General features: G+C 43.7%; 1 protein-coding gene across 7 annotated transcripts; it reads right to left on the bottom strand.

The window, feature by feature from the left end:
* Positions 1–1,889: 1,889 nt before the first annotated feature.
* LOC110355732 (uncharacterized) lies at positions 1,890–9,825 on the bottom strand. Of its 7 annotated transcripts, none has more exons than XR_010468880.1 (3): positions 9,772–9,825; positions 3,619–5,558; positions 1,890–2,191 (listed from the first exon to the last, which is right to left on the bottom strand). XR_010468880.1 is itself a non-coding variant. In XM_021281691.2 (3 exons), the coding sequence occupies exon 3, from the start codon at positions 5,236–5,238 to the stop codon at positions 4,111–4,113; it is 1,128 nt and encodes a 375-aa protein (XP_021137366.2). In that variant the 5' UTR covers positions 5,239–5,555; positions 6,823–6,995; positions 9,772–9,820; the 3' UTR covers positions 2,321–4,110. The 7 variants fall into 7 exon arrangements, 4 of the variants coding, with proteins under 4 accessions (XP_021137366.2, XP_064901685.1, XP_064901684.1 ...); XR_010468881.1 differs by having other exon boundaries at positions 1,895–2,266; positions 4,000–5,558; XR_010468882.1 differs by having other exon boundaries at positions 1,899–2,191; positions 4,000–5,558.
* Between the last annotated feature and the right edge of the window lie 3,540 nt (positions 9,826–13,365).

Raw genomic sequence — 13,365 nt, forward strand, 5'->3', positions numbered from 1 at the left:
GCCCAATGGGTTTGGCTCCATTTGCCACAACACTTTGGGCCCAGTCATCCAGCCAGTTCTTTACTCAGGGAAGAGTATGCCACACAAGTTATAAGCTGCTAGTTTCTCCAGGAGAATGCTGTGGGAAAGAGCGTCAAAGGCTTTGCTGAGGTCGAGGTACACAGCATTCAAAGCCTTTCCCTCATCCACCAAAAGGGTCAGACTGTCATAGAACGAGATCAGGCGGGTCAAGCAGGACCTGCCTTTCATAAACCCATGCTGACTGGGCTTGTTTTCTTGCTTAAATCAAAAGCAACATCGGCTCATTTTTTCTTGTCCCACTGACAATCCTCTACCATGAGATCTCAGGATCTTCTTAATTTTCTTCCCAAATGAAAGTCACTTTGCCATCTCTAACAAAGAGGAGGTTTTCCCCAAAATTTTCAAGTTCAATCAAGAATAGTGCAAAAGTCTTTGAGTTTGCACCAAGACCCAAAACTCTTCCGCTTTGATTTATTCTCTCTGGATATTCTTTCTGACTCTGTACTGGCCCAGTAATCCCACACATTTGTTGCAAACAAAACCATTCATGGCTATTTGCACATCCTCAGAGTTTGTCTTCATCCACTGATACACACTTGTATCCTAAAGGAACGTAATTGCTTGCTGACTTTTATAGGAAGCCTTTTCTTTCAGCAACAGCTGGGCCCAATTCTTGCAGTGGCCTAGATTTTGGTACAGTCATAAGATATGTGATTCAGATTTGCCTTATCAAAGGTCCTCAAAGAAGATTTATAACTGACAGTCGTAACCTTGTCAGATTATTCAGGTTCCTGTAATGTAAAAGATGTTCAAAGTCAGGTTGCTGCTACAAATAACATTCTTGTAGTGTCCTGCCACCTTATCTGTGCTGCTGTGGACTTGCAGCCTGCCTCATTTGCAGCTCTCAGGCCACTGGTAGCAGCTCCATGGTTTTGCCTTTTCTGCTACTGTACTACACACAGGAGATCTGCAAGGGCCCTCATCAGCATCTTGGCCCTGCCAGGGCTCACCTGGCAGGGCTGGAGGAACAGGTGGTTTCCCGTGCACCTTTCCTCATCCCAGCTGCAGAAAGCAACTCAAAACCAAGAGCTCTATCAAAGAGATGGTCTTGAATGAAATGTCTTCTTATCAGCTGCTACCACTACCAGACTGCTCGGTTAACCCATTAGATCCAGACCAGGCATCAGCACATGACTTGTGGAGGCACACAGTTAAGAGTCTGTTTTTAACGCTGGCATCAAGAGAACAGCAGACATTTGGCTGGAGTGGTGCAGACAGATAGTGGCACAACATGCCATAAAGGTGAGTATGAACTAAACACAAGATGCAAATTTTTATGCAACAATGCTACCCTCTAAAAATGTGCTATGCAGACTACCCTGTGCCTTCCAGCCTGTTTCTGGTCCTGTACAGGGCTCGGCACCCTCACGCATCATCCATCATCTTTGCTGAACCACAGCCTCATGACTGCAAGCCCCAGCCTTTGCCCATTGACACCTCTGATCATAATTACTGCCTGAGATTGCATGCAGACACTGCTCTGTTAGACAACATTGTGTCACAGACTGGAGAAAAACTTGTGCTCCACTTGCTGCTTCGGAGGAGGTGAGCTGCAGCATCAGGATTGCCACGTGGTAAAGTTGTTCTGTGTATCCATCACTTTATGTATTCTTTCATTATTATTGTTATTGTTTATTTGGGTATTTTTCCTTGAACTGTTAATATTCCAACCCACAAGTTTTGCCTTTTCTTTCCTGATTTTCCTCCCCATCCCACCTCGGATAGGGGGAGGGGTAAGTGTGCAGCAGGTGGTTTTATTTGCTGGCTCAGGTCAGCTGGGGCTAGACTATGACATCTAGCTTGCCTGGTCTCTGGGTTCCAGCATTATCTGGCAAACAGAGGAATGTATTGGAGAAATAAATTCTGTTTGCTTGCTGATTATGCTTTCTGTTTACAAGTCTTTATTCAGACATGCTCTTCACCATTTTGGGAAGGGAGGTATACATCAGTAGTCCATTTTACCAACCAGCCAATGAAACATGGGAAACATCCACCCTGATGTAGCAAATGAATTCTTGGGTAAAACTTGAATCTTCTCTGTTGAGAGCCTGCCTTTTCTTTTCCACAGGTTTCATGGGATTTGTAACTGATGTGAGGCTGCAATTCCAGGCTGCAAAGCATAGAAAGCTGCCTGAGAACAAGCAAGACTGGAACTGGGTCTCAGTCTATGGGAAGTTCAAACTTCCTGGGGAAAAAAAAAGAAAAAATAAAAAAGGAGGGAGAAATCCACCTAGAGGTACAAATCCATCATTTTGAGCACACATGGTTAATATTAAGAGCAACTGAAAATTTGAGGTTATGATAGAGAGTGGCAAACCATGTTACCCAAAGGCATCACACAGCCAAGCATGGAAAATGCATTTTCCAGGGAGAGGTGGCAGTGCCAGCTGGTGACCCTGAGGAACTTGGACTGAGGGTACAAGGGTGGTGGGGTGGAAGGACGTGGGTAGGAAATGCTGTGAACCAGAATTGAGAGGCCTGGTATCAAGAACCAAGAGATGGAGAGGGGTTTGCAGCACTGTCAGGGTTGTTAGCTGCAGGAAGGAGAAAAGAGAGGCATGGGTTATGGACAGGTTATACAGAAGTATGTTTTTCATGAGTGTAAGGAGTGATAGCCCAGGCCAGTGAGAATGATATCTCGGGTCGGAAAACCACCCCCACATGTATAATGTGTGAATGTTGGGCCTGGGCGTGTGAATGAGTGGATCGGAATGCCACCCACAAGATATGCATGGGAATGTGATTGAAAACAGTCACAACATCAGTGTGGTGTGTTTGGGATAACATTTTTTTAAAAATCGTCCAGGCCCATATCTGTAAACCTAGAAACTGAGAACTGTTAATAGAAGTGAGCTCAGCCTGGCCCAGCTCTGCCTGGCTCTGCTCTCATTGCTAATAAGAACTCTGTGCCTGTGTGTTTCTGTACCATTCTCACCACCGCAGAAAGGCAGCACTCTTGGAGCCTCATCCTTGCCCTGATGCTTCCCCTTTGATCCTCTCTGCTCTCAGTCCTTGCTGTCAGCAGACAACTCCCCCCAAAAGCAGCTTCCTAAAACATGCTTCTTCTCTGGGCAAGGGATGTTTATAGCACAGCTCACCAGCAACTTTTGCAGCACCAGGCACTTCTACCTGCCCGAAACCCTGAAGCCTCTCTTCCTTCCTCCACCTCCCTGTACCTGCCAGGCACCTTTCTGCTGTCACTCTTCTTGGCTTGCTCAGTCCCCAGTAAGCATAAGTCTCAGTCTCTCCCTCCCTTCTGTTTGCCCTTCATCCCTTCCTCCTCCTCCATGCACCCTTTCCCCATGGGCAGCTGCACCGCATCCCTCTGTCCTTCATCTCTCCCGCGATGTCCCAGCAGAGCCACCACTTTCCTCCTCCTTCTTTTTTTCCAACAGAATGTCCTTTCACCTTCCCCTTGCCTTTTCCCTTTACAGTCCTTGCTGTGGCTGTTCCTCCCCGCTCTCCCGCGCTGTTTCAGCACCGCTTCCTGGCAGCACCCGGGCAGTGCAGGCAGCATCGCGGGAATGACCCAGGTACCTGCTGTGTGGTGGTCTGTGCATGTTATTGGTCCGTCGGATTCGTTTGGGCTACAATGAATGTAGATTACGGGCTGTGTGAGCTTTATTTGGGAGCCCGGCATAACGTTTGTAGTTTTGAAAATTCATGCTTTGAATGATACATTTGTAGCTGGAACTCTGCATGGTGTTCATTGAGGCTAGATAACATGTAAGAGTTTTGCACTTGTGCATGGACCTGTTTGTGGCAGCAATTACATTTTGAGAGGTTTAACCTCTTTCACACCGTGGGTAAGGAAAGAGCGGTCTTTGTGTCAGCTAGGGAACAAGCAGCCACTTAGCACACCAAGGTGGGAGAGGGCTGACAGGAACCCTTGACAGAAGCTGCCAGAACTGAACTCACATTCAAGCTGCACACAGACAGTTGTTTCAGTGATGATCAGGCTCTGCAAGTACAGAGACAAATTTTTGCAGAACGAGAGTCATTCCAGTCCTTGGTTTCCTTGGTGCCTTCCTACCAGGATGAATTCCTGTCTGTCGTCTTCCCCATTTCCACCACATTTATGTGAATGCAGACTTGAGACAGCTTTGAGTTCCTGTGCTTTCTCACAGTATAGAGTCCATGCAACTTCCCGCTGCCCATATCGCTGTAAAAGCCTTCCACTGCTCCATTAGGACTGGAGACAAGTAGGGAGATGGACCTTTTTGATGTGCACAGGCTCCGGACCACTGTATGCACATTAATATTTCTAATCGATGTTGCATTGCCCTCTGCATTAGACTCTTTGTTTTCCTTTTTCAGTTCCAGCTTCACAGTGAGGTCTTGCTCAGCTTGTGGCACTGTATCTTGGAGGTCTGTGGTCAATTCCTGCATCTTGGTGGCACTAGCTAGCTCTGAAATATGATAATTTTCACAACTGCTTAGTTTGAGTTGATACCTATAAACAAAGATCTGGCTCAGCTCTGCTATTTTCTCAGCTTGCCTTTTCATTTTATCAAGCCCATCTCTGCTTTGGTAAACACTCCCTGCAGCTCGAATTTTATCTGCAGCATCATAGACTTGCTGTTCAGATGTCAAGGCTTGGAAGACTTCAGGGATAAGCAAATTATTAGTAAGGGTCAAGATTTTGCAGGGTGTGAGAGAAAATTCTGTTTTGAAGACAGCTGCTCCGGGAATGGCAGAAGCACCTGGTTCATGCCTATCTCTGCAATGACCTCTCAGCTTCTCATTTTCAGTGGGAACATTTGCTGTCTGAGAGCCCTTATCCCAATACACACAGCGCTCCATGACAAGAGGGAGAGCCATTGCCCTTTTTTCTGATTTCTCCTTCTGATTTAGCACAGCCTTTTTATACCTAAGACAATCATAAAACCCCAAGGGCAATTCCTGCCGCACCCTATAGCCTTGATAAGTTGCCTGAATCCTGGCAGCAGCTTTGTTCATTTCATCCACTTCTCTTCGAACGCGATAGCCCCGCCACACAGCCTGAATGGTGGTAGCTGACAGACTTTCTTTTTGGAGCTGCTGTATCTGGTGTGGGAGGTTGGGGGACTCCATTGAAGATACCACAGCAAAACCAAATGCTTTGTCAGAAGTTGGATGAGGTCTACAAGTTCTGTTCCTGCCTGTGTTTGATGGCATTTTCTCTTAAAATTATTTTCCTGAGTTAGCAGAGATGGTTGCTTTGTGGGTTCGCATCATCCATATGTGATTCAGAAGGAGTTTTCTTTTTAGCTTTACAGATGCATCTTGACACAGATAATAATTCCCTATTGTCCAGAAGATGAAAACATAACACATTTGCTGGGAATGCTCAGAGGTCCATATTCTTCTGTCTCTTTCTTCCTTACACTACTGGAAGTTGTTCTGGTGCTTGTGGCTTTTTTCGTAATATTTCAATAAAATCAAGTGTAATTGCTGTTGTGCATTTTCCTCTGCTGTTCTATGCCTCTTGCTACCTGCTTGGATTACAGAAAGATGGTTATTTCCACAGTTAACAAGTTCTGCATCATGTGTATTTTCAGCACATGTATTAGGAGTTGCATTTATGTGGAAAAGTGTTATATATTATATGCTCAAATCTACAAGTACACTATAACCGTATCAGATTGTGCTTCTTGAATACAACCCTCACACTCAAATTTTTGTATGTCATGAGTTCTACCATTTTTTTGAAAGCTATGAATTTTACAGAAAATGCAGGAGCAGCAATACCATATGTCTCAGCCACATTCAGCCTGATAAACCTCAGGGAATGAGAAACACAGCTCCTCAACATGGGCCACTCAGCTACAGGACAGATGTCTGTGCCTTCATCTTTATCTTTCAGAAATAAGTTGGAAGAAGACAAGAGGGGGGAAAAAGTGTTAAATCCTGGCTCGGGTGCTAAGGTGGCCACTCTCAGGTTGATTCAGACTTCTTTTGACCATTTCCCTTCACCTTAAGGGGTCTTCAGAAGCTCCCGTGTCAACCATGCATCAGTAACATGCCGCGTCACCCTTACATAACCTCTCTCTCAAAACCAGAGACAGAAATGTAAAAACGGTCCCTGTTTGGCTGACAGACAATGTGAGTGTGATATGGCCATCTCATTTGAGCAGTGCTTTGCTGAGATTTTACATGCCTGACTTTATAGGTGTCCACCAAATGAGAAGATGCTGAAGTTCCGCAAAGGGAAACAAAGCCTGTTCCACTTAAAAATGCTCCCTCTCTAAATGGTGGCTGGGTTTACTTAAGAGCCACTGGCAATGACAAGCATCTTCAGTCATCCATGATCGAGGCTGTTTAGTCATTGTGTGAGCAAGACCCTTGGTGTTTGAGGTGCACTCATCTTTTGCACGATATCAGATGACTGCAACTCTTGCCCTTGAAGAAGGAGGTCTGGGCCTTGGGCTGGACCCAGCCTGGACTCATATTCTGAAGGTTGTGGCACACTGAGAGCAAAGCCCCCCCCCCCACCCCGCTACATTACAGACAAGAATTTTTCAAAGTGAGAATTTTAACACAGCAGTCAGGAAATTCAGTTGAATGGGGCAGCTTCTGTGAAGTGAGTGTATTTTACTTTTGATCATCCCTGGTTAAAAAGCAGAAACTGCTCTGAGAGCAGCCAGTCAGCAGACCAGACCTCACCTCTTCACAGTGGCCATCTTAACCAGGACCATAAAGCAAACTTCTCCATAGGAAAAGAGTGGTGGGGGAGTCTGCAAGAGGCTCTTCATTTAATACCTTCCTCCAAGTTGTTTCTCTCCTTCTCTAGTCATATCACAGCAGGGCACAAGTCAGTCCACTACTTTTCTGAAGACTGCCTCCTGATGGTTTGATCTAGGATGTGAGCCTTCTAGACGCAGATGCCTGCTTGTTATGCTGAGTCTGTATGATTTGGTTTAATGTCAAATAATCTGTAAAGAATAATATTTATTCCTTCTAGAGCTTTCTTAAGATTAGACAGAAATGTTCCCAGGTAGGAACCACAGAGAGAGAATATGTAGGACCATCATTTTGAATGTCTGTGGCACATTTTGGGTTTCAATTTTCACTCGCTCATGAATGGATTGTACACATAAATGTAGACCCAGAAACCAGCTTTCACATACAATAACTCATGGAATTTCCTGTCCATAATAACTTATATGAAGCCACTATTAGCAGTTCAAGAGGAGATATAGTCCCATTTAATGTCTACCTATGTGCTTAAAATTCAGTGTTATCTACCCCCAAGTATTTTCTTGTTACACTAAAGTTTTTCACAGTTGTGCTGACAAATATGTATAAAGAAAATGCAGCTAGAATTCTGAATGGCACAAATGAAACTACGAATATTAAGTGATTTTTTGTTTCTTTGTTTGTTTTTTCATCTTTTGTGTCTAAGAGTAATAACTACAGAAGAAATAAAGGCCTTGGGCATGAACGGATGATAGCCTATATTTACAACAGAACAGTGGTAGTGCCAGTTAGCCTGGGACTACAGAAACACTAGATGTTAAAAATGAATGTAAACAAAGCACAGTGTATCAGATGCTTTCACTGTTTCAAAGTGAAGTCAGAGCATGATTTTTATGTAATTTGCAAAAATTGACTTTTAGGTAACATGCAATCATAACAGAAGGGATGTGAAGATAAGTTTCACTAGTAGAATGTCCTGTAATTATCTGGTGGCATACGTAACCAATGGATATATCCTAAAAGTGTGCAAGCTCATAAAATAGTTTAAAGTTTTAAAACAGCAAACTGAGAGGGTTTGACAGACAAAAGCTGTCTCTACTGGATGACATCTTTGATACCTGCATTTATCTCGCTTCTGACAAGCCAGACAAGCTGAATACAAAACCCAAATATCTACAACTTTACCTCATTAGAAGGCATGATTGGTGTTACTTATAAAACCACATGAAAACTAGTTTTGCCTTTTCCACCATGCCAGGATATTTCCCGTAACTGCTTTAATGGCCTACCTTTGCCTCATCAGAAGAATAAACCTAATTAAAGGTATTTCATAGAATTATTTTGGCTGGAAGAGACCAATAAGATCACTGAGTCAAACCATTAACCTAACTCTGGCACTAGACCATGTCCCTAAGAAGCTCATCTATACATCTTTTAAACACCTCCACGGATGGTGACTCCACCACTTCCCTGGGCAGCCTGTTCCAGTGCTTCACAATCCTTTCTGTGAACAATTTTTTCCTAATATCCAATCTAAACCTTTCCTGGTGCAACCTGAGGCCATTTCCTTTCATTCTATCACTTGCTACTTGGGAGAAGAGGCTAACACCCTCCATGCTACAACCTCATTTCAGATAGTTAGTTGCAAGGATCAATAAGGTCTCCCCTCAGCCTTCTTTATTCCAGGTTAAACAGCCCCAGTTCCCTCAGCCACTCCTCATAAGACTTGTTCTCTAGACCCTTCACCAGCCTTGTTGCCCTTCTCTGAACTCTCTCCAGCACCTCAATGTCTTTCTTCTAGGGAGGGGCCCAAAACTGAACACAGGATTCAAGATGTAGCCTCACCAGTGCCAACTACAGGAGGACCATCACTTCCCCAGTCCTGCTGGCCACACTGTTTCTGATAAAAGCCAGGATGCTCTTGACCTTCTTGGCCACCTGGGCACACTGCTGGCTCATGTTCAGCCAGCTGTCAATCAACACCTCTGGGTCCCTTTCTGTCAGGCAGCTTTCCAGCTGCTCTTTGCTGAGCCTGTAGCGCTGCCTGGGGTTGTTGTGACCCAAGTGCAGGACCTGGCACTTGGCCTTGTTAAACCTCATACAATTTGCATCAGCCCATTGATCCAACCTGTCCAGATCCATATGTAGAGCCTTCCTACCCTCCAGCAGATCAACACTCCCATGCAGCTTGATGTCGCCTGCTAACTGATGGAGGGTGCACTCGATTCCCTCACCCAGATTGCTGATAAAGATACTAAACAGAATTGGCCCCTATACTGAGCCCTGGGGAACACCACTCATGACTGGCAACTTAGGTAGCTTCATCTAATAGCAAACAAAGCCTGGGCTTGAATAACTCCCTGAACTAGGAGCGCAGTCCAGGAGTTTTTCCCAGGAGGAGACACATGTGGGACCACAGCCAAAATGCTCTGGAAATTACTCCTGTGGTGCAGGGGCATTGGGGGTGAAAAGAGGTCCAGCTCTCCAAAGACTAATAAGTGCAGGGCCAGACCCTGGCAGGTTGTTGGATGATGAGGCATAGTGCCAGGAGGCAGCTTGCCATGCCTGTTGTAGAGGTTGCAGAATAGACACCACCCCCACTTAACTTCACAAAGACCCAAAAGACCCTTTAACTGCCTCAAGCCATAATGAAACAAACTGGGCTGCTGTAAGTGTTCATCATGTTATCACTGTCCTCACTAGGGCAACTCCTCACATTCACTTCCAATGCAATGAGCCTGCTGCAAATGCCATTTCAGACAGCCAACAGACTGGTTTCGTAAGGTTTACAATGTTTTGAGTCTCTCAGCAAGCCCAGAGCATATGATGTGTTAACTTCCCAATGCGTCAGATAATCAGAAAACTCAAAAGTTAAAAAAGAGGTTGCAGGAGCGCTTCAGAGTTTAAATCCTCTACAGGTACTGAAGATGACAATTTGGCTAGGAATGCGATCAGACACCTTATTCACTCAGGTAAATAACCATTTATCATTGCAGCTGGATTTTACCTTACCATGATCTCATAGCAGCACAGCAGATGGTCACACTGCCATGGAGCCCATCTCCCATTGTGACATGAGCAAACACTTCGCAGCTGACACCATATATGGCTTTATGACTTTGTTGCCAAAGAACGATGCTGCTTAGTCTTGTCTGAGACAATGATGCAGCTCCATGAGAAAAACCCATAGTGGACTTTCAAACAATAAAAAAATGTCATTTTCAGTAATACAAACAAGAAATCCCACCCTCATGGGACTCAGCAAGGCCTTGCTAAATATGTTCAGAGATAGGCTTTCAGCATTTCAGCACAATCTGCTGGTTTTTGTGGGAAAAAAAGTCATGCCAGTGGTGAGGACATTGCTCAGAAAGCTCTCAGTTTCCCTGAGAACTGCTGAGCTCACTTTTATATCTCCTATATATTGTCTTACACATAGGAATAAAGAGACAAGTAGAATGAAAGTAAAAACTCAGCTTGAAAGCATAGAGAGTAAAACCCAATGAAATAATAAGCAAGCCTCCTCTTTCCTGGGCCCAAACACATCCCTTAAGCCCAAGCAATATTCAATTTCTAACAGGGTTTTGAATTTTTATCTCTTTGGCACACTTAGTAGTATGAAACAGTAAAAAGTTACCAGTCCATAATAAAAGGTAACTGCCCTGCATTCCAAATACTTCAGTGCTCAATTGCTGACAAGCTCTGTAACTGAGCAGGTCAATGTCTCATTCCTGTGAATAAAAGATCAGAAAAGGCAAATGCGGTAAGAAGTACAAGCATTTATATTTTTAAAGTATTAATAGAAAAGATGAAATCAATCTCTGGTAAAAGAGAAGAGCAATGCTGTAGAGGAGCAAGCAAGGCACACAGAAAAAGTCAGAGAAAATGAGACAACATTCAGGATTAGTAAACATTTCTAGTGGAGAGAAAAATCTTACTTCTACAGTCATATCTTGTCACAGAGATGATGGCTTCAGTAGACAGCATGCTCACCAGACTTTGTGGTGAAAAAATTTATTGTGAAAAAATAAGCAAAGCCGATGTCATCTACTGCAATGTGCAAGCTTCTATGACTGAAGAAATAAAAGGTGTTGAAGGATGCTTGGTTTTTTTTTGGAGTAGGATGGTGTAGGTTTCCAGTCTATCAGGCACATCACTCGAGGCCAATTGCAAAATCGGAGTCTGAAGTCCTGCTGTTCTTCATTGGATCTCTTCATTTCATCAAGTGGGCTGTCAATTAAAGTTAAGCTGCTATTTGGCACCTGCAGCTGGAGAAAATAATTTCTAGGTAACAGCCAAAACATTCTTCTGTTAGATGCCATTCAGTTCCCTATCTCCAAGTATGCAGCTCCCCTTATCTTCTAGCTCGAAGACTCTCTGGCCTTTTTTACTTACTGAAGCAGAAAGGTCAAAAGTTCACAGCTTGCAGAAGTTATGCTAAGCAAATTTACTCATGCTAATTGAATTCTATAACCAGTTTCTAAACAAGTTCTAGAAGAAGCAGTCTACTACATAATTCAACAAGCTAAGGCTGTCTGTTCCCTAACAGCTGGTTTCAGCTGGGATAGAGATTATTTTTCCATAGTAGCTAGTATGGGGCTATGTTTTGGATTTGTGCTGGAAAGTGTTGATAACACACTTTTAGTTATTGCTGAGCAGTGCTTACACAGAGTCAAGGCCTTTTCTTCTTCTCACACCACTCCACTCTTGAGTAGGCTGGGGATTACACAAAAAGTTGGGAGGGAACACAGCTGGGACAGCTAACCATGACTGACCAAAGGGATATTTTATACCATATGACATCATACACAGTATATAATACTGAGTGAAGAAGAAGGAAAGCGGGGGAATGTTCATAGTGATGGCATTTGTCTTCCCAAGTAACTGTTAAATGTGGTGGAACCCTGCATTCCTGGAAATGGCTAAACACCTGCCTGGGGAAGTAGTGGGAAGCAGTGAATGAATTCCTTACTTTGCTTTGTTTGTGTGTGTGGCTTTTGCTTTATTTATTAAACTGTCTTTATCTCAACCCATGAGTTTTCTCACTTTTACTCTTCCGATTCTCTACCCCATCCCGTGGGGGCTGGGGAGGGAAGGGATGGGAGTGCATGAGTGGCTGTGTGGTGATTAGTTGCCATTTGGGGTTAAACCATGACAATATGTGCAGGTGAAAGTCTTGGGATTTCTTAAGCCCAGATCAAGATCCCTTCCTCTGAACATAAAAAAGTACCAGTCCTGAAAATTCTATCCTTTTTGAGCCACGGGTCCAGACTGTAAAGCACCTGAGGACAAAAAATGTTCACTGCAAATGTTCCCGCAAAAGACGTGCATGAGGATACTCCTGAAAAGAGACAGTGTGGGGATGTGACTGACCCCTGCAATGGAAGAAGGCCCAGAAGAGATGAGCAAGAATGATGAGTTCAGGGGAAAATGTAAGGAATAGCAATATATTGTCATAAAGAAAGCTAAAATCACCTCAACACAAGGGGGACTGGATGGTAACCTTTGTTTTAGGTATACAGCTCTATTGTTCAGTCATCAGATTGCACAAACAGCTTTCCCTGAAATAATCAGTCAAGAGTAATCTTTTCCTGAGCTAGCCAGACCAGTGTAAGAGGAGAGTCTGTATGTGACTCAGCCCGACATAAAGTATAAAAAAAATGAACAACTCATAAAATCAATTTGGAAAAGAAAAATGGGCTTGAGCTGGGTTTAACCCACATATTCCTTCCCCGCAACTGGGGGGACACAGTGTCACGATGGTAAACATTTAGAGACCAGTAATGGTAATTCGTATGGTATGTTTGTATTGTGATTCCCCTGAATATGGCAATTGTTATACTGTGCTTGTGTTGCAATCTCAGTAAATTGCTGTATCAGCCTGCTAAATCAAAGTCCTAGGTACATCAATGAGAAACTAACTGGTTAGGGAGTACTGAACTCTGTCTGGGGGCTGGTAAAAGAGCCCAAGATGAAATAAGAAACCATTACTGAAGGCAAGACCTCCTCCTTTTTCTAGATGGTCAGATAGTATCAGGTCACTCAACTGAAGATCTCCCAATAGAAAAACACATCTTTCACAGACTCAAATACTGAAGAGTTGGTTCATCTGTAGATGATTAATATAGCCACAGACCCTGAACCTTTAATAGTCACATCCAGTGAAAACTGAAAGGAAAGTACAAGACTGCCTGATTTACAAAAGCCCTCCTTGAGTTTAAAACAAACAAACAAAAAGAACACACACACACAAAAAAAAACAAAAAACAGCACGAACTAAACAAAAAAAACACTCCTGACTAACCTCATGGTATTTTCCATGCTCCTCCCTAACTAAAAGACCTTTTAATAGACCACTAGAACCAAATAAGATGCAGAAGACCATCACTTTTTGAGAGGTTCCAGGCCTTACAGTCTATTTTCCCCGTGCAGTGGGAGGAAGCAGATACAAAAGGATCACTAGATCATTTTGCATGACAGAAAATAAAAGGCTTGATACTCAGTGCTAAATGAACTAGCAATAGCAGGACTGTGGAGACATTTAATTGGTGCCATGCTTCCCCATCTTCCCCACTCTCCCCAGCATGCGAGACCCCATTTGTTCAGGCA

This window comes from Columba livia, chromosome Z (genome assembly GCF_036013475.1).
Source record: "Columba livia isolate bColLiv1 breed racing homer chromosome Z, bColLiv1.pat.W.v2, whole genome shotgun sequence".
In the NCBI taxonomy this organism is placed as follows: domain Eukaryota; kingdom Metazoa; phylum Chordata; class Aves; order Columbiformes; family Columbidae; genus Columba; species Columba livia.

Bases quoted from the DNA above. Each gene is read 5' to 3' on its own strand.
- LOC110355732 (XM_065045612.1), bottom strand. From the start codon at position 5,238: ATGCCATCAAACACAGGCAGGAACAGAACTTGTAGACCTCATCCAACT.